The 21,934-nt window shown below is 41.6% G+C and overlaps 1 protein-coding gene across 3 annotated transcripts in view; it reads left to right on the forward strand.

Moving 5' to 3' along the window:
- TGFBR2 (transforming growth factor beta receptor 2) overlaps nucleotides 1-21,934 on the forward strand; it is a 58,880-nt gene that overhangs the window by 28,757 nt on the left and 8,189 nt on the right. For 2 of the 3 annotated variants that reach the window (XM_030968792.1, XM_030968801.1), the window contains 3 exons: nucleotides 422-612; nucleotides 13,127-13,926; nucleotides 18,055-18,196. In XM_030968792.1, the coding sequence (XP_030824652.1) occupies nucleotides 422-612; nucleotides 13,127-13,926; nucleotides 18,055-18,196 (1,133 nt within the window). Of the gene's footprint in view, nucleotides 1-421; nucleotides 613-13,126; nucleotides 13,927-18,054; nucleotides 18,268-18,356; nucleotides 18,431-21,934 lie in introns of those variants that run through there. The other variant, XM_030968809.1, reaches the window with a different exon arrangement.

The following is a 21,934-nucleotide window of genomic DNA, read 5'->3' on the forward strand; positions in this document are numbered from 1 at the left end:
TAGGCTTCAAAAGTGAAATGAAAAGACCAACTCACTAGAAATTCTCTGATTTTGAGGAAATAATTCAGTTTTTATCGTAATTTCCCACAGTTTTTACTGTCTGCTTAGTGACCACAAAAACCAAAAGTATGTTCTGAAGTTCACAGCAGTTCATCAAGCATTAGCTTGAATAATTCCAAGTGAGATTTTCAGGGGCAGTCTTGTGAGCTTAGCAGGAATATGATACAGGAATAGCTGTGCCATTGTACAGCTGTGAGGAGCTCAGACGGTGCCAAATTTGCCCCATTCAGCAAAGACAGAGAAAAACATACGATGCTCTTCAAATTCTCAGAAGAGGTAAATTTTGGCCAGGCGTGGTCTTGTCTGGTCCCTTTATAAAATAGTTTGTTTTTTATTTCAATTTTCTCCTTTTCATTTTTAGGAGACAGAATGATGAAAATATGACATTAGAAACAATATGCCATGATCCCAAGGAAACACTGTATGGTCACTTTTTGGATGACTATCCATCAGAGCAGTGTTTGATGAAGGAAAAGAAGGCTGATGGGGGATTGATGTTCATGTGTTCCTGCACAGGTGAAGAATGCAACGATATGCTCATTTTTACATCAGGTAGGTTTAATAATTTATCTTGCATTTCTGCATTCCTTGCAAGTAATATTAACTGTGTTAATATTAACTGTGTTATACCGATGTCCTTTGGAATTGCATTTTGTGGGGAAGAACTTCTAATGGCAGGTGCTATTTTAGTCTTTCTTGAATTTGCAAAATCTCAATCTTTCTTTTCTGTGTTCTGAGGGTACTTCTTCCTGCCAGGCTGTCCTCATTTTGAAGTAAGTCTCATATCCAGCTCAAGATACTGCGCTTAAAAGCCAATGGAAGATGAAAGCAGGATGTTTTCAGTTGTTCTGTTAGCACACCAAAATACAACACATGCTAATTACATTACAAAATCTAAAGTAAAGGCAAATGCCATTTTTAAGGTCCTACCTTTTCTAAAAGGCTGTATTGCCTGAGTGTGTTATCTGCATATAGAGATGTCACTGATAACCTGATAGGATGTGAATTTTAAGTCAGCTTCTCTGGTGTAACTGACCATCTGCACCTCCCTTGTGGTGGGTGTGAAGAAGCTAGGTTCCTTCTCTGCGGAATATATTCCCCCACACCTATATGGCACAAGGAAGTGTATGTGAGTTCAGGTAAACCAGGGAAATGTGAGTGCAGACCAAACCACAAGTACATAACCCATCCCCATTCCATTCCATGAGCTCTGATGGGGGCCACTGCAGACACAATGAAGGCAGTACAGGTGTGTGCAGTATTGGTGGACCTCCTGCTGCACACAGAGATGTGCGTGGGTGCACACACCCCTTTTGCTTTATTTTGTCCTACCTGCTGTGATTATTTTACTGAGACAAAGTCAGGTTTCTGACAGGGAAGGGTGAGGTCTCCTATGGAGAAATTTATGTATTCACACTTCTGAAGGGGTGTGGCACACCACACCCATCCCCATCACCCATAAATTCCTCAGAAAAGGACATAATTAGGTCCTTGTTACCTCAGATAACGAAGGCTTGGGATGCAGTTTCCACTCCTGGGAAACATGGTGTGGGACTGCACTGAGGTGAATGACTATGTGAGCAATTGTAGCTCTCACTTCCTAGCCTCCAAGAAGGCCTACTAGTTTAGGTCACAAAACCACACCAAATTAGCCAAGAGCAAGCTAGCATGCCTTTGCTTCCCTTGGCCCAGGCTATCCCTCTCTGGTGCCAGCCCTCATCCCCATCTTCCTCATCCCCTCATCAAGCTTCATTTGAAACCAGACAACCTGACTGCTCATCCGTGGTTGTGTGACCAACCCTTACTTGGGTGACCTTTAAAGGATTTGGAGTATATACTGGTATTGATATGAGCACAAGTGGTAGACCCAGGTAGAGAGATTGCTTGGTTTTATTGAAGAGAATGTGTCCCCAGAGAAGAGATCTTACTCTGTGTCAGCTGCCTAGTGTTTTTGTACAATATGAACCACACCCTTGTGGATTTTGGCTAAATTGTGTGTTAGCCACGTTATAGCTGTTTTTCCTGGAGCTATGTAGCGGAATGAAATCACTGATAAATGCGTGTCTTTGGTGTGTATGGTTATGAAAACCATTCTACAATTCAGCACCAAGTGCCTTGATACCTATGAACTCTGCAGCTCACTCACACTTCCAGATCAACCCACAAGGAGTAGTAGAAGTTTAAACACAGTCTTTTTACCCAAATTCCTTTCCCTCTTCCAGTGGAGCCTTTCCTTCTAGGTCACGTGCTCTGGGCACTTCAGGTGACTCATGAAAACCATTGCTGCATTCATATGTATTAAGTGAATAACTACAGATAAAAATTAAAGTAATGTAAAACTTCACTCCGTAACATTTCCAATTCATTCACAAATACAGGCATTAACTCCAGTCAGGAGGGGGGAGAATTGAGGCTTTGTCATTCCTTTTTTATTGTTGTGGATTAGTGTTTCTTTTAAATGAAAACAGCCCCTTTGGGTTGCTTGCCTGGTTAGCCATGGCAGGAAGACAAACGATTTTTACAGTATCAGACATGCGGTTTCCTGTCTGTGTTTAACTTTGAGCAGAACATCACAGCCAGCTGGTCCATGGCTCCTCAGACAACTAGATAATAGCCTGTAATAATTTTGCCTTTGGAATGACTGTCATCCAGATCTATTCTGTACATTGTTCTTGCAGGGTTTTTTTCTATACATTTCTTATACAGCAGAACAAGAACTTTTTTGCAGTGGTTTTGCACATTCTAGTTTTAGAGAGCAAGATGAGAGCTACTCTAAAAAAGCCTGATCAAACAGTGATTTTAATAAGTTATTAGCAGAAAAGGAGATAAAAAAGATTGCAATTTTTTACCTGTTGATCACAGCCTTTCCTTTCAAGGTATTGTTATAAATGACTAGTGTTTTACCTCTTCTTCCTGTATGCACACTTAAGACAGACCCGGTTTAGTTTGTTTCTGGTGTTTCTGAGGTAAGAATGAAAACCCTGGTTAAGGGCAGCAAGTTCTAATTTCCACCAGAGGTTAGTCACTGAATTCCAGTGATTCACAGCTGAGCTGCCATTGCTTATGGAAGAATTGGTTTATAGCACTATTGGCTTGCATGAGTCTTGGCTGTGAAGAGCAAACCTCCTGACTCTATTTTTGGACACAAGCATCTAAAGGTTTTGGGTATTGGAGGTGTTGTGACTCACTCAAGAGTGACTTTAGAAATGTTTTAAGTAGATACATGAAAATCAAATGCCTGTTTATTGTATGGATTTTCATTTAAATTGCCAATCTGCCAGATAAGCAAGACACGGTCAAACACGTGCCTAAATATGCCTGTAGTTCTGCTGTGTCAGGGGGCTGACCCTGATTCAGATCCCTGGCATTCCAGGCCACAGGCAGCTGGTGGAAAATACTGAGTGCAAAATCACTCCAAATAATGTTCTGAACTTCTTGGAGAAATAACATGCAGGAGACAGGTAACCATTGTAAATCTGACTACTCTGTGTTTATTTTTCAATTGCTCTCTTTTTTTTTTTGCCAAACGAAATTGTGGGTGAGTGGCAAGCAGCTTTCACTCCTGTGGTGGAAAAATGCTTCTCACAGCAAATCTCAATGCCAGTGTTTTGTAATCATTATTTATTCAAAAGTCTAATGTTAGTGTTACCAGAAGGCAAGGCCAGGGAGCAAAACCACTGGAAAAGATTAGCCAGAATTGGGGTAAAAGGCCTTGGGTGGCTAGAAGTTGGCTAGGTAGCAGACAGAGGCCTGGTCCTTCTGTTGTGGAAAAAATGAGAGCAGGACTAGACTATGAGGGCTTTTTGCACCCTGATGTCTGGTTGTGTCTGGCGGATCTTCTGAATCTTGCTTTACCTTCGTTTACTTTGATCTGCTGGGATGAATCAGGTCTGTCTGTAGTTGTTTGCACAGTCCCAGTCCTCCTGTGATGTTTGGGCAGCTTTGTTCCTCAGCTTTCCCTTCACCACACCTCCTAGCCACTAGCCAGTGTGAGCATGACAGCTGCCTAACAAAGCTGGGCTTTGCTAACTATCTCAAGTTCTTTGACTGAAGTTAAGCCTGGTTTACCCTAAGGGATCAAGCAGTACCAAGTGCCCTTTCTAGCCCCACATCTAACCTGTTCTCCATGGACAGAAATGACAAGGTACTCGTTGTAGACAAGAAGATGGGATTCCTGCATGTTACTTGGTGCATGACTTACCTACCTGCTGTGCAATGGAACTCCTTCCTCTTGTGCAGCTCATTTAGGCACAGTCATTTATTAATATGCAAACCAGCAATGGAGACTGCAAACAAGAAAACAAATCCTTTAAATACTGTTACCAATATATATGCAGTTGTTATCCTGGGCATCACGTTCAAATCCAAGCAACGGTGCAGTGAACTCAAAAATTGGAACCAGGATTTCAACACAGTTCTGTTTTTTTTATAGTTGTTTCATTCTAATAACTGACATGGTGGAAATTTTTTATCCTCACCTGTCTCTTGCCATGCTATGCAGATCTCCATGAAGCTTGCAACCCAGGTGTCTGTGAGATTGTTTAGGTAGATTGTGTTTAGTGCTCACCTACTGCAAGATGAAGTAATTATTTTGGGCATTCCCACCACACCCAGATACGGGAGAAACCTTAAGCAGCAGCTCTGAACCACCCAGACAGTTGCCTTGAAATACCAAAACCTGAGTGACAGAGATGACTGACAGGTCAACAAGAGTTTATGAGAATAATGAAGCTAACTGGGGAAATGTGTTGAGGGAGGGAGGGTGTTGTGCTACTTTTTAGCAGTTTTTTTTTGACTTCATATTGATCATGGTTTTACAGAGTTGGCTAATTGAGAGTGTAAGAAACATGCCAATTTGATTAATCAATTGTGGCTGAGTCATTTGCCTGAACAAATTACAGCCTGTGGATTTGCAGTGCTCCAAGTGCTGTGATTGCTCACTGTGTACAGTTGTTCCCTGGGAGAGCTGGTGTTGCCCTGCTGCCTGAATCACCCCAAGCATGCCTGTGTGATGCCTTGTCCTGTGCCCAGACTGCAGGAAGTATGGATAATTATCGTTTCAAAATGTCCTTAACTTTGTACCTCTCATTTGTCTCTAACATGTTGATCCTGTCTTTTCCTTTCTTTCTCTCCTCTTCCTCTCCTTACTAGAGTCAAAGTGTTAGTGATTTTACTTGACTACATAGGAGGATCTCAGACTTAAGATCTGTGTGCAAACAGTCACCAGTCCATAAATACTTATGTGATGAGTTGTCCGGTGCTCAAGGAACATCAGAAGGGAGATGATTACAGCTGGACTGCTTCCAAGTGAATTTTAACAAAGGCTTTCATTAATCTCTCTTTCTGTTATCCAACTAACATGTTCAGAAGGTAACTGTCTTCCAGCTGCCCCATAAAAGAGGTCAGTAACATTACATAACATTGCACAGAGCCTCTCACTGCTTGTATATTGGCTTTGTTCTCTATGTTTCCTCTTAGGTATTTGCAGGCGCTGGAGTCCCACCCAGTGCCTGCAGCTGTGTGTAACCAAAGGAGAGGCTGTGTAATGCTGAACATCTGATTCACTTAATGGGATAGAGAGGAAATAGAATGAAAAGAGGCTAAAGGAGCCAAAATTTTGGTTTGCTCTGTATTATTTATATTGTTTGCTTCTTAGGAAAATAACCATGCTCAGTTACAGATTTGTGTAAAAACAAACTAGGCATTGCTTTTCCAGTCTGGTTGGCATATTTGTTACAATTTGCATCACTTGAGAGTTTAATAAGTATGGGAATGTGGCCAACCTTTTATCAGGTTGTCATGGAAGACTTTAATAATTACAGACAGAAACAAACTGTAACTAACACTGGCAACATAATATTTTGGGAAAGGTTTGAGGGGTGAAACTCAGGCTGAGAACAAAAATAGTGGTTAATGTGTGGCATCTGTTGAAACATATTGAAACTGGAGAGATTGATTTGTTCCAGAAATCCACCAGCAAACAGCAGCAGACACCCAAGCTCTATAACTGAGCCATGTATCACAAAAACTCAGTCACATCATGTAAAGTTAAAATATGTTGGCTTTCATATTGCTGAGTAGGAAAGCTCAGCTAAAATGTCGAAGTGTGTCAGAGATGCCATGTGCACACAGTGAAGGGACCTATTAGAATGGCAGAGATAAGAAGGGAATGCATTAGTGGGGTGGAAGATTTTAAGCAAATGGGTGCTGTGCCATCAAACCAAGGAATTATACTTTCTAGCCAGCAGTGGGGGAATAAAAGCAGCAACATACTATGTGTTCTGTCTTAGAGCTTAAGAGTTTCTTAGACCTCCTGGGTGCTGAATAGCATACTTGGCAATCAGTTGAAAAATGAAATCCTGCTTACAATAGATGAAATATCCATTAGGTCATTGCTGCCCAGCCTTTTTGCTGAAGTAAGCCACCCAGAGGCAATGAAGTTGCCTGCCTCCCACCCTTGTGACTAAGATGCAGCCATTCCCGATCAGGTGACAGATATATATGCATGACTCTTCCAACGTGTAACACATGTAACTGGGTCATGTAACTGGGGATTTTCCCTGAGTGTTACAGAGAAGTCTTGAGTGCTGATCCCCCTAGGTAGTTGTGTGCCAAGGCCAAAACTGCAGGTCTGCAGGGGAGGGCAGCAATGGGTGTGCCACTGGTCTTCAAAATAGCTCATACTTACTCCCTTTCAGGAAAAGAGATAAGTGGTGGCACTGGGCAGTGACATGCATTAAGAGAGCTCGATCTGGTGTGCCAACCATTTGTTGACTGCAGAGCAACATTTAGGCAGTCAAATACCCAAAAGAACAGATGGATGAGTTCCCAATCCTTTGAGTAAACCCTTAGAGCACAAAGTGCTGGAACCTGTGCTTGGGTCACAGCAACTCCATGCAATGCTGCAGGCTGAAGGAGGAGTGGCAGCAAAGCTGCCTGGAGGAAAAGGACCTGGGGGTGCTGGTCAGCAGTGGCTGAACACGAGCCAGCAGTCAGAGCCGGTGGCCAAGAGGGCCCGTGGCATCCTGGCCTGTTTCAGAAAGAATGGAGCCAGCACAAGCAGTGCAGTGATTGTCCCCCTGAACTCGGCACTGCTGAGGGCACATCAAATCCTGTGGGCCTCTCACTACAAGAAGGACATTGAGGCACTGGAGCGTGTCTAGAGAAGGGCAGCAAAGCTGGAGAAGGATCTGGAGCACAAGTTCTGTGTAGAGTGTCTGAGGGAGTTGAGGTTGTCTAGCCAAGAGAACAACAGGAGGTTTAGAGGGAACCTTTTTTGGCTTTCTACTACCATTTGAAAGGAGGTTTTAGCAAGATGGGAGTCAACATCTTCCCCCAAATAAGAAGCAATGGAACAAGAGGAAATGGCCTCAAGTTGTACAAAGGATGTTTAGATTGGATAGCTGGGGAAATTTCTTCACCAAAAGTGTTGTTAAGCACTGGAACAGGTTCTCCAGGGAAGTGGTTGAATGAGCATCCCTGGAGGTATTTAAAAGATCTGTAGATGTGGCACTTAGAGACATGGTTTAGTGGTAGACTTGGCAGTACTGGGTTTACAGTTGGACTTGATGATCTTAGAGGTCTTTTCCAACCTAAACAATTCCATGATTCTATAGCAGGCCAGGCAGGCCTGCCAACTACCGGAGGTAATGCCTCTCCGGGAGAGAGATTCTCTTTTGGATATCTTGGTAATATCCTTTTCAGACTAAAAGATGAAGACATACAGCTCAAGCGCAACTTACTGGCCTTTGACAAACTTGGGTTACCTAGTCCAAAAAAAGATCCTGTTAAATACAGGAACTTGTTGAAGGAATTCAACCTTCAGGAAAGTCTGCAAGAAATGCCAGGGTTTATTTTCCACTGGATAGTAAGATAGAGCCCACTCTGTTTTTAAAATCTAGTAATCTCTCTTCTGCCATGAGTTGGCTCAGCACAGAACTGAAGGAAGGATGGAACTGATTTCCTGCACAGCAAAACTATTAAACTAAAAAAAAAAAATCATCTCCAGCGAGTATGAAAAATTAAAATGTTTCCAAGAAGCTATCATGATAAAAAAAATGCAGGTTAATTTGGGGTGTGGCATTTGAATTTGATTATTACCAAGTATTTTGTGTCAGGATTAACCATTTCTCTAAGGAAATACCCTCCACCCTGAGTAAAAAAGTTCTCTACCCCCCTATCTTCAAACCCCCCAAAACAATACCTGTAAAACTAGCAGAAATTTTTAAAGTTGGACCAACTTTCAGACCACTTTTGTCCTCAAGATAGGGGTTTTGGGGAAAAGTATAGGAGTGTCAGAAGCAGAGTTTCTGTTTTGAACATCAATATTTCCCACCAAAAAATGTTTTGCTGAAGATTTCCAAGCCATTTTAATTCTAAAAAGGCCAAAATCAAGAATGTACATGAAACACTGAGCTACAGAATTTCATTTCCACTTTAGAGTTCTTCAACAGAGATAAACAAAATTACTCCAAACAGCTGTTCAGAGTAAATTTCATTTCACTGAAAGTGAAGCGTTTTATGGAGGTAGTTTTCATCCAGACAGTACTAAAGAGATGGGCAGGCTTTTCCATATTTTGTTGCCTAGTGCCTTGCTCAGAAATCACTACACGTGCAAGTTTCAAACTCCCATTTTGCAAAAAGCTCTCCCTTGATTCAGAGCAGGTCTTGAACTCGAAGCTGCTGCACCCCATCCATACCAAGTCCACTCACTGCTGGGGATTCAGCACTCACATACTTGCCAAACTGCAACATTTGAACAGAAATTCTGTTCAGGCAAAAGCATTTGAAAAGTGTTGGTTTTCATTCCAGTGTGGAATTCAAATCAAACTTTGAAACCTCAGAATTTCTACAAAATGGAGTTTTCCTCCAGTCAGCTCAAAGGGCTGCTTTGTGTCTGGGGATCTTGCAAAATAACTAGATCCCAGTTCTGTGTCTGGGACCATGTTTTGTGACTTTGTGTTTCTGGGAATTTTTAAGACACTGCACAAGCTTGCAATACATCAGTGTCAATATATTTAACTTGAGTTCTGCTAACATCAAATATATTTTTTCTCTGCTCTGTGGTTTTGACTAGCAGTTGAATAGGCAGCAGCTTTAGAGCTCACAGGAGCAGCAGACAGCAAGGAAGTAGTTCTGTCAGTACTGGCTGGGCATTCTGCTGCCCTGCCATTCAAGTGTGTCCTCATTTCACTGCCACTGTTTTACTTATTCCTTCCAAAGTTCACTGACACTAAAGTTGTATCAAAGGCATGAAAACCAACCTAAGGAATTTGCAAGCTCTAGGGCTTTGAAGCTCCCTGACTGAACAGGGGCTGTACAGTGTTTCCATTTTCCTTGGCACCTGAGCCCTATTCCCTCAAGGCTTGGGTAGTGTTAAGGGTTATGCAGATGGTTTGTGCTTAGTTTAAACCACATACAGGAAGCTTTCTTTTAGCTCAACTTCTCCATTGTTATGCTATATTAATAGGCTCTTTTGAAGCTTAAGAAAGGACTGATCCACCCAAATAATAGTTGTGGGTGGGTAAAGTTATTTAGGAGCACGTTTGCAAAACGTGAAAGGCTGTTTCATTTAACCATTTCCTTGCCTGCCTGTACAGCCAGATTTTGCTCATTCCAGTGCTCAGAAAGAGGAAGCTACACTCCCATTTTTTAAATTACGAGGTTTCAGTCATAGGTATTTATTTATAAGTGAACATATTTATTCTTAGATTCCTGTAGTCAAGCCTAAAATGTTGGCTAGCCACTATGCAAACATACAGCTATGCTCTGAATTTTGATCCTGTCCAGATTTTGCAGAGAAGTACCCCATCCTTAGTTTGTGCTAGAATCGCTGATTTGATTCTGCTCATATCATCAGGCAAAATCAAAGACAGTTTCAGAAATTACTTGCTTGGGACACACCTCAGTGCCACTGGCTCTTTGCTCTTGCTATCCCCTTTAATTCTCCTGTCAGGAAGCTTGGTCTTCTCCTAAGCTTAGAGTTCAGCTTTGTCAGTCCTGACACTCAGTTCTCCCTGATGTGTGCTCATTCTTGCACTTCCCAAACATTGAGTGGGATTTGCCTAGTGTCTTAAATTCTGAAAATTAGCACAGCCTTGCCTTTGTCCCTGCTGCTTTAGGTGGGCCTGTGCAGCTGTATGCTTTTCACCCCCTGCTTCTCTGCTTCCTCCAAGCGACCATGCCAAAGCGGATGTGTCACTTTGCAGCAGGGCTGCAGGATGATACGGTGCTCAGGGGGAAGTGGCCAAACTGCTCAGCTTCTGCTTTGATTAACTTTTTTTTTGCATTCTTTTTCAAGTAACATTTGCAACATTGACAGTTTTTTCCCTTCTACCCAGAAATTCCCCTGCACCGCAAGCAGAGCTTTCTCTTGTGCAAAAAGAGGAAGAGCTGAAGGAGCTGAGAACTCTGCTGGAGAGTTCTCAGCTGTAGAGCAAAATAATACAGCCTGCTCTAGGACATTGTAGGAATGATTGGAGATCCTCACACAGTCCATAACAGTAAAGAGCAGGGTGTCTTTCTCCTCAGTTAGAGCTGAACATACACCCAGCTGCCTCTGACTGCTTGAAAGACAACTAATACATCTTAGGGCTTTTGTCACTCATTTTGAAAGATATTTGTATTTCAGGTATCTGGTCTACATGCTGCAGCTCTGTGGCAAAGAAAAATTACTTAAAAGGCCCTAGAGAAACATTTTCATCGTTGTGAAAGAGTATACCCCATGGTATAGATGACATGTTACTCATTTCCAAGGGCAGAGTCCAGACTTAAGCATGCTTTTCTGTGGTCAAGAAAAAACACCAAAAAAAACAAAACCAGCAAAACCGAACCCCAAATATTCAATAAAATTACTTTCTCTGATTGTTACTGGACATAGTTGTGTCACATAGTTGTGATCTGCTTGCAGTCAAAACTCCAAAACAGCCATCCCACAATGCAGTCAGTTCTCCTCCACCAGGGTGTTTCCTAAGTTCTTAATAAAGCAGATTTTCTAGAAGCAAAGAATGCACAAGGGAATAAGCAATGCAAATCTATTTACTGACAGTGACATTTGACTTTCTAAATATATTCCTCCCGTAAAAGCCATACAAATACAGTAGGTTTTTTTTCCCTCTTCAATATGTTTAAAAGCAGAAGAGTTGGCTTTAATCTGTGATGAACTTTTAGGTATTGTTCTGATTTAAAATTAATAACTTTAAAATGTACTAACATTTTGTTGTCAAGAGAAACTACTGGAGAACAAGGGTTTGTGGCATGCATAGGTCTGGAAGGAGGGATTGCCTCAAGTTCTTTTGCATAAATAAAGGAAATATATTTTTTTAGGTACTGCTAGTGGATGTCATTGATATGTGCAAGGCTGGGAATGACAGTTCTAGAAAGGCACTTCTTCTTCCTTGAAATCCTATGAGAAAGGCTAGGATTTAATTACTCGCTTGCATCTGGTTGATGAACCTTTCAAACAGAGGAATCACACCCTGTTTCAGAATGCAAGTCTTTTTCCAAGTAAAAAGAAAATACTTTTCAGATGTCCTATCACCTGCCTTTGAACAGCTGATGGCTCCTGCTAATTGCTGGCTGGGTTTACAATGTAATAGTGATTACAAGTGAAATTGGAGGGTCAGAGGTACTGCTTGTTCTAATTGTAGACTTTTTATCCTTATCTGTTTTAGCATTGCTCACCTTTGTTTTGAAAGGCACAGAGTAGGGGAAACAGAGACTTGTGGCTAATGTAGTTAGTGACAGCTTCCCTTCAGAGCGTATTAAAATTTTCCTTTTCATATTGACTTATTTGGTCTGGTGCACAGAGCCTGAGTCAATGACGTGGCTGTGAGCATCCGCCAGAGCATCATGCTGCCACCACAAGCCACTTGCTTAACTGTAGCTGCGGCTTCATTTGTTTCAGTCCATTCAGGTTAGGCTCCCAGGACTTCTTCCTAACAATTCCCTCCCACATGCAAAAATGATACAGTACATTTTTTGTGACTCAAAGGGAAGAAAGAGACTAAGAGAGTAAATTTCCATTTGTTTGATCAAATCAGTTTCACATATAAACTCTGGCCCTCCTTTAATCTCTTCTTGGAACAAAATTTTTCCCTTTTAAAATCGTTGTCTTCCCTAAGAAATACAGAACTAGAAGGTAGTTTTTAGAGGTGACAGGACAGCTCTTACCTGTAGGATAATATACTCTTCCCAGAACACATCCCTATTCTAGAATAGGTCCCTGTTGTTCTTCTATTCCCTATATGTTCCACCTAAGAATATGTTGGTGTGTGCAGTGCACCAGGTATGGGGTTTGGAGTGAACATATTCTTTACAGCAGAAAACCACTGTGCAGCCAGCAAGGAACTCACAGAGGAAGTTTTCCAATACATAAATCCATATAGAAGTACCTGGAGGGTGGTGATGGTGACTGTTCTGAGCCTGTTTACATGCAGGTGTTTGAATTAGTTCTAGCAACATTCACATACATCCAAGCATGAGTTCTGGTTTTTGGGTCTGTATGCAAGCATATATATTTGTGCCTAAATATTTTTGTATAGTGTGTGAACAGACTTCCTGAAGATGGCTTTGCAGGGATCCTCCTAAAATATACTGGATCTGGAGTAATAACTGGGCAAGTGGGAATTCAGTGAACAGGCTTCATTATCTGTTCATAGAAAAATTAATGTGTTCTAGTAATTAGTGGTTAAAGGAGCAGTTCTGTCAAGAATACATTGACAGAGTAAGTATAGGAGACTTTGGCTATTGTATTCAAGAAAGTGGAGATTTCATCCATTATGTATTAAAAGCCTGAGAGAAGAACAAAGCTAATAAATTACATTAGGTTCTTACTTGTTCAGTTCTGCCTTTTCATAGAGTAAGCAGACAGGGGAGTCCTGGCAAGCAGAGGCCTACATAGAAAACAACATTTTGGAGCAAGAAAGCAGTGACAATTTTTATTATTTGCTGTTAGTGGAGAAGATAATGTATTGCGTTCTGGATAAAAATTATAATTATTGACAGCCTTCTGTACATATCAAACTATGATATAAGTTCATGCATGCACTCCTTCTGTTCTTTACAGATGACCCCCATAAGCCAGAGGAGAAAGATGAAATTTCCAAAGTCACAATCATAAGTCTTGTCCCGTTACTGGTGATTTCTGTTGCTGTGATTGTTATCTTTTATGCCTACCGCACTCACAAGAAGAGGAAACTCAGCAAGGCATGGGAGAAGAATGTTAAGCCCAAGAAGCATAAGGACTGCAGTGATGGCTGTGCAATTATGTTAGATGACGACCGCTCAGACATCAGCTCCACGTGTGCCAACAACATCAACCACAACACAGAGCTGCTGCCCATTGAGTTGGACGTTGTTGTTGGCAAAGGAAGGTTTGCTGAAGTGTATAAAGCCAAATTGAAGCAAAACACATCAGAACAGTATGAAACTGTGGCAGTCAAGATTTTCTCCTATGAAGAATACGCTTCCTGGAAAACTGAGAAAGACATATTTTCAGATGTAAACCTCAAGCATGAGAACATACTCCAGTTCTTGACAGCAGAGGAACGTAAGACAGACCTTGGCAAACAGTATTGGTTGATCACTGCCTTCCATGCTAAAGGAAACTTGCAGGAGTATCTCACACGGCACATTATCAGCTGGGAGGACCTCTGGAAACTTGGCGGGTCCTTGGCCCGAGGGATTGCCCATCTGCACAGTGATCACACACCCTGTGGTCGTCCCAAAACACCTATCGTACACAGGGACCTAAAGAGTTCCAACATCCTGGTGAAAAATGATTTAACCTGCTGTCTCTGTGACTTTGGGTTGTCCCTGAGGCTGGACCCTTCCCTGTCTGTGGATGACTTGGCTAACAGTGGGCAGGTAAGTTAGAAGGTTGAAGGGGGAGCAGGTAATGTACCAGTTGGTCTGTCAGTTCCTGGGCTGAAAAGAGGAAAAAAACTTCTATGGCAGCTTTGACTTAAAATAATTTAAAATTAATGTGAATGTGTTTATAAACAAAGAGGCTCTAAACATTAAAGAAACAACAAGAGGAGTGCAATGTAGGTTTTGTTATGATTGGAGACCTGCATGTGTGTGTGTGCAACCATCCTCTCACTTACACCAGGCATGTATAAGCTTTTTAGCAGCTGTTCATGGTGCTGCTGCAATGCACACACACAAATACAATAAGGATCTGCTTCATGTTATGAGGTTTTGACACAGTTTTCATGCCTGATGGCATTACACTTCTTTGTGACTTGATCCAATCCTGGTCTGTCCCAGCGTACATGAAGTCAGTCTTGCATTCTCAAAAACTGTAAGCACGTAACTACTGATAGATATAATTTTAAAATTCAAAAAAAGAGACCTCTTTAATGAATGGTACATTCTCCACATGTAAGCAAATACAAGGATGTCAAATAAAAATAATTGCCCTGTTGTGATTTTTCAATTAAGGAGCATGGATAATACTCATCTGCTTCACAGGGATGACTATGAAGGCGTTGAAGACTACCTGCATCTACATATTGTCTCTTTTAATGAAAACTCCCATAGTATAAATTCAGATCATTTGTTAACTTAATTCCTAATAGTTTAATTATACATATATTTGTGTATTTTTGTATTTATATTTTTATACATAGGTCACTCAAATCTTGTCCATTTAACCTGGCTTTTACCTCACATGGAACTAATATTTTAGCTTAGAACATTTTCAGACACAGATCTTCTGTGCTGTTCTGTGCTGTTCTGTTGAGTTCACAGGAGTTTTACTGTTGTTTAATCAAATGTGGATATGCTTTTGGAAGTTTCCTTTTTGAAAAGCAACTGTCCTGATCTCATTTTTAGAAGATCTATTAACCAGAGCCAGGAGTGAATGTTAATTAGTGGAGCCGTATTTAAAATGCTACAAACACCACTCTGTTACATATAATTTCTCTCCAGCATGCCAGATCTTTTTAGAGTTCAATGAAGTCATACCAGATTGTCAGTCAGTCATAAGACTGGTCCCATTTGAAGCAAGACAAGGACTCTGAAATTCATCACCCACAGACACTTTGCTTAAAGCAGACGCTTATTGCAAGCAGATTTCTCTGGCATTGCTCAGAGTCACTTGGAAGTAGGAGGATACTGCCACTTCCACAGTCAACACCAACACTGGTGACAAAGTACAGGGCTTCCCAGATCAGGTTATGACTTTGGAGTTGGTGTCCTTGGGCACTGATGTTGAAGCTGACTGTTTTATTTTGTTTAGCTTCAGTGAATCTGTTTGGGGGTGACCCAGCTGTTGTTCTTCTCTATGACAAGGAGTCTGAGTCAATTGATTTGACTCCAACCTCTGCCTTGTTCTTTTTGGGCACACAAGAGCAACCCACTTTAATTCCCCAACATGTCAGCTTCAGTGCAGTAGCTTTTATTAAAGAAGTCTTGCACCAAGATTTGCCTTATGCATAATTTCTAAAATTTACCGTTTTACTCAAACCCTTGCCACCAGGAGATTCAATTTTATAACTTGTATAATGGAGCTGACCCAATTTTTAATTCAAGAAAAACTCGAGCTTTCAATGAAATAAATAAGAGTGTAAGTATTTAACTGTTGTATTGGTCATCCTTAGACACTAATATTGAAGGCAAGTTGTTGGGATTACAAAGCCATCTTCTTTCCAGTCTACCCTACTACCTTCCATATCATGCAGATATAGCCATTATTGACTACAATACCAGGCTGGAAACCACCTTTCTCCCCTATAGAACCTTTGCACTCTTTTGAGTTTGGTCATCCATGATGGTTAATATTTGCAGACATTGCTTAATGTGACCATATAAATCTGGACTGTGTTCAGAGAAGTGGTAGGTGGCTGCAAGGCCAGCAGTTCTGTACCTCAGCAGCATCAGCACCCTTGTAATAGATGGTTTCCCATATCAGATAAAGAGAAATATATACTGCCTCTCTGACTGATGCACCTCAGGGCATGAAATATCTCTCAACAGCTTGAAAGAAATATAAGATCTCCAGTAAAAAAAAGATTCAAACATCACAAAAATGAAGTGAGATGGTCTCTCTCTAGAAGTTTTGGAAAATCAAGAACTGAAAGCAGACTGGTATTTGCAAAGAAGAAACATCTCTAGACTCCAGAGGGGCAATCAGCTTGGAATTGCCAGAGTTTAGATACCTAAAAATGCCTTTGAGACTCAGGAGTCACTTGTTTCCAAGGTACAGAAAAAGTGTCTATGACCAAAAGACCTAATGATCTAAATGCAGATAAAAGGACATAAGCAGAATGGAATACATGATAAGTTCTGAGCAGGATGGATATAAGATTGGCTTGATAGCATTCTTCAAGTCAGTTTTTGTCTGCACTTTCTTCTGTGCATTTTAGTTGTAGGCCTTCATTCTCCACTGTCCTACAAAAGTGCAGAATCCTTTTCATTGCTGCAAAGAGCATGTTAAATGCCAGACCAGGACAGAACTTTGTGGCAAAGTGAGGGACCTGTGTTTAGGCATCATTAATCTTGTTAAAATCTGCAAGGTTTGCAGATGTTTGCCCATGTGCACAGGTAGCCTTTTAAAGTTTTGGATGGGATGTGCTTGGAGAAGAAATCATGTGCTAGAGACTTAATGGTGGGTAGCAACAACCTCTGCTCCAGTGTTTCCATATGTACATTTTATGTAGGGAAGGGAGTTGGTGCTCACCTCGGTGGTGCTGAGACATGACTGTCCCAAGTTCCTCTTCAGTGTACAGCTGCTATTCACATGCTTGGCCTTAAATTCATCAGTGTCAATGTAGCAGGGAACTTAACTTTGGGACTGCTCACACTGATTTTTTTTTCCTGTCCTCTGTTTATAAAGGCTTTGATCCTACAACCATTCAGATATTTTTGACACAGAGATTTTCTGCTGTTGCAAGGTTCTATGACAAAGCTATGTTCTTGATCTTTCCTTTTTCTTATGATACTTTCCACTTTTTGTGGAACATTTGCCCTGAGCCTGAGGTGATGTTTACAGAAGCTTATAAAAAGTGTGTCATAGGGCTCTCTCAAGACCTTACATTTACTATGTGGCTGTGTGCAGGTGCATACCCAGTAACTGAAATGATCTTTTGCAGCCCTGCTTACCTCTGGGCTCTGGAGTGATTGCTGTAGTGCAAACAGCTTGTTTAAATCATATGTCCTACTGCATCACCCACTTATGTTTGTTCATCTCTGCCATTAACCAGTCTTCAACCTGAAGCTATCTTTGCCTGATGAAAGACTTCTGTTTGCAGTTTTTCAAAGGGGATATGTTATTTATACCCTGTGAAGAGTTTGTCATTTGAGAGCAACTGCTGAGTGATCCAAGAATTCTTCCTTAAATCTTTTCTTGTGATAAAAACAGACTTTTAAACTTCACCTTCTGTAATGCAAAATCATAATCCAGATCTCAGCAAAACTGCTAAAGTCATTGCTGAAAATTGCTCAGTATGAATAAAGTTTATGAGAATGTTTTTTTCAAAGGGGCAGATTTTTGGTTTTGATTCAAATGTGTGGTTCTGCATTCAGTATTTGTGTGTTTGCTTTCATCTCCCAGGCCTGCATTTACTCTCCTTTTAAGCCTGCCATGAAAAGAAACAGCTAACACTGTAATATGCTGTGCAATATAATACAAGGTGTTTCTTGCTCATCTGAAAGACACTTGGTCAGCAGCAATTGCTTCAGGCCCAAAGGTCGGAGTTTATCTGTAAATAGGCAAAGAGTGAGAAAATTTGTCAGTGTCAAAATTATTTGCTTAAGGAACTAAAAAGGGCTTTTTTTTTTCCTCACCAGAAGAGGTGCAAGTAAGTTGGTAGTCAGGACAATGCCAGATTCCCCTGGCAGCAGAAAATATGGCCTGCGCCAAGTATAGCCTGAATTTTTGGATACATGTCAAATGGCACTGTTTCTGTGAAAGCTGGAGTTAAATTGCAGTGGAATCCAAAAGATGAATTGCAATTTCAGCTCATGAGCTCTCCCCAATCTCTTGTCCTGTAGGTTGGCACAGCGAGATATATGGCCCCTGAGGTTTTGGAGTCCAGGATGAACCTGGAGAACATGGAGTCCTTCAAACAAACAGATGTGTACTCCATGGCTTTGGTCCTCTGGGAAATGACATCTCGCTGTAACGCTGTCGGAGGTAAGTGCCATCTGTTTTCTTCTCTCTAAAAGTATGTTAAGACAGACATGCTCTCATGGTTGTCTGGGTAGGTTTTCTGGTGTATCTGGATGCTGTAAATTAACAGCATCCAGATACACCAGAAAATCTTAAGATTTAAGGTTTACACCAAAATCTTAAGGTTTTCTGGTGTATCTGGATGCTGTAAATTAACAGTCCTTCAGTAGTGTGAGATGCACATGTGCATGAGCAGGCTTGAACATGAAGCACTGAGCACACGAGTAAACTGATCCTCAGTTGGTGTAAGGATAACTTGCTGTTAGGTAGGTCACTTCTAAAGATTATTAAAGTCTGGTTTCCCTATGACATCTTGGGTAGCCATGGATTGACTCAGTCTGGTTGATCTCATTCAAAATAATTGGAAACATAAGTCAATTCGAAATATTAAACTGAAGAAGTGATAACTGCTTCCCATTTACTTTCATGGAATGTTAATTCTCAAACCTAGTAAGGGCCAGTTAAGTGTCACGTTTACTAATTGGTAATTTCCGTAAGAGGCATCGTAGTGGGATGGAAAGTTTCCTGTTTTCCCAAAGTCACCAGCTGCTGCACATCATGCTTTGTGATTTTGCAAGAGATCATCCATATGAGAAATCAAGGGATGTTTGCGGTATAAAGTGTAGTAACAAAGTAAAAATTATTTGAACTGACTATCAGAGCAGCTCCATGAAAAGCTGCTATGCTAGTTCATATTCAGAATTTCTTCTGAAACAAAACCCTCAATTTCTGGTTTACCTAAAGTTGACCCAAAATTCTCAGTGTGCAACACTGGTATGTGCTAGAAATCAGAAAAGTTGCTGTTGGGATATCTACAATACATATGGCCATGTTTGAAGTTTTTTGCCTTTCTTCAGGAACTAAAATAAGGCAAAGTTGCATGTCAAATTCTTCTGCAATTGTCTAAGAGCCATTCTAAAAAATACTGCTGCACAGTTCAGGGCTCACACAGGCAGTCTAAGGAGCAGGGCTGTAAAAGGTAACACTAATGTGGATATTATAGTAGATATGCAACCGTGATTTGATTTGTTATCCTTCTTCCAAAACCACAGAGGCTCCCTTTTCACTGGACTTGGCACAGTTCCACCTTGAAGGGCTGCCACAGACACAGAGACAGGACAGTCTTGCAGGCTAGAGCACTGTGCTATGAGGAACATAGTGTACAGGAGGGAAACCAATGTCCCAGGAGAAGATGTGCATAGCTGTTCCTTGTTTCTCTAGCAGCATCTGTGGGATACCACAAGGGAGGTCTCTGAAGCCACTCTGCACAGTGACTGTGTGGCTGCACCATGATGTCCATGTGCAGGAGGGAGGAATTGCCTCCATCTCAGTCTCCTGCTCTGTCTGACCAGCATTTAGTCTTGCTGGGTGGGCTGTATTGTGGGCAACAGATTTGCCCCTGTTTGCACCCTGCCAGGAAAGCTACAAAGTGAGTATGTGTGCTGAATGTGCTAGCATAAAAGCATGAAAAGAACACCAAATTCTTTTCTAGGCAAACATTTAAGGGCAAAACATTTGGTGGTTCAGGAACTGAACCTCAGTCTGACATATTACAAGACAAACCTATCCATATTTAATGGATCATGGTCATGCTTGTTTCTAAGTGCATTGGCACAACCTCAGCCTTTCATTAGCACTTTTGTAAATGTGGCAGGGGAGATTTAAAACCTGAAGTAAAGGAATGTGCCCTGTCTCATGATCTGTCTCTGTTTCTTGCATTTAGGAACTCACCTGATTAGTATAAATATGAGCTGTTCACTGTGGAGTCTTTAATTTTTGATGATGCCTGAGTCCTTTCCTGTTCAGATTTGCGGAGTAGGGCAAAATGAAGATTGCAGCAAAAGCAAACCTTATTGCTGCTGTTCTCAGAAGGCAACTGCCAAAAGAGGATATAGAGGGAGTTTCATAAGGAAGGAAAATCACCAGCATGTTTAGCTAGAAGAGATTGACCCATTATAACCTTGAGAAGAGGAGCTGAAGTTATTTCAGTAAAGGGAAATATTTTTCTGACCCGGCATCCCCTTTCAAGTGATGCTTAACCCCCACCCACATCTTGGTTCTCCCTATTCATTTCATCCCTCAGTCATTCTCATCTCCAGAAACACATTTCTTGAATTTTATTTCCCTATTTCAGTCATCTTTCCTGAGGTGAGGTCCCCAGCAAAACCCCAGGAGCACTAGGGCAGATCTGTAGGGGGTGGAACTTGCTCTTAGCATCTCTGGCTAAAGCAGTTAAACACAATACCCAGGATGTAGATCCCTTAACTTGTCACTGGTACTGAGCTGCAACAGCAGTGCACCATTACTCTCATTTCCTTCTCAGATTTTCCCTGGTTCGAGCAGTCTGGTTATCTTTGCACCCAGCTGGTGAAATACCCTTACAGTGATTCATGACTGCAGCTCCCCCTCTGCTTTCCTTCTCCATCTGTCACTTGTGAGACTCCCTCCTCTCCACACAGCCTTCCTGAGGAGCTGCCTCTGCTCATGCAAACCCCTCTTTTACTCCTAGATTGTTTGGCAATGAGAAAAATGTCTTTGCATGTGAGGCAGAGTAGGCTGACCTGATTGCAGACAGCCTTTTCAAAGCAGCCTAAAAGATCTAGGCTCTGTCTTTGCAGGGCAGGCTTGGCTATGGTGTCAGCTCAGGGCAGTTTTGAGGCACAGAGTGGGGAGTCTTAGCCAAGACAACAGCATTAACAAGTTTATTTGGGGAGGGAAGCATGCAAGGAAGGGGGGCTAATTGCCATTCAGCTGCACAGAGGTACGGGGGCTTGTTTCTTTTTCAAAGGGAGCTCTTGGGATTCATTTGTCAGCATGCAGGTGTTTGGTGAGTGTGGGAGGTGATGCAGGCAGGTCCTTTCACTAGAGACACTTTGTCAAACACAGCCTCCACGCTATGCCAGGCCTCTTCAGTCAGCAGACATTTAAACAAAAATACCCAGCAGCACAACCCATACTGTGAAGCTGCTGTAGTAAATAAGCAGGTGGGGATTGGCTTTTGTGAAAGGCCACGCTGTTCATTGTTACTTTGTTGTGCTAAACATGGAGAAGTAGAAATGGGGCACAAGGGAAAGGGAGACAGAGGCAAAGATCGAGGTTGACTGATTTTTCACCAGAGTATAATTTAAGAGGCATATTTAGAAACTCAGCAATACTACTTTGGGGAGAACTTCAACTGTTCCACACTGCTGTTAACTTGGTATTTCATTCAGCACAACAGCTGTGCACCAGATGCTGCATGTTGCAAGAAATATAATTTTCATCTCAACCACTTGCTTTCAGAGTGACACAGCTTTGGTGACTGAGACAAGTGTAATTTCTCTGACAGCCTCCTAGAAAGAAAAGAAAACCATCTGGTTTGAATTGCAACTGCTATGGGTGAGGGACTACTGGGGGGGGGGCACGGGAGAAGGAGGGGAAAGGGAACTTTTGAATACACAGATTTGGTGAAGAGGGAGAAGAGAAACCCCTCAGAAAATGGTGATGTTGCTCGAGCAGTATTGTACTGCCTGGAGTGGTGGCTCGCTTCAGTGTAGTAGCACAGCTTTGTTTAAAATGACGGCCTTGCTTTACCAGAGCTGTGTTTCATGTGAATAAAATCAGGAGTAATCTTATGCTCACCTGGAAAGGGTCAGCCAAGAGCCACAGGTTGGCAACTAAACATTTGTGCATCCTGTTCCTCATGAAATGCTCAGCTTCCAT

This window comes from Camarhynchus parvulus, chromosome 2 (assembly GCF_901933205.1).
Source record: "Camarhynchus parvulus chromosome 2, STF_HiC, whole genome shotgun sequence".
Lineage (NCBI taxonomy): Eukaryota > Metazoa > Chordata > Aves > Passeriformes > Thraupidae > Camarhynchus > Camarhynchus parvulus.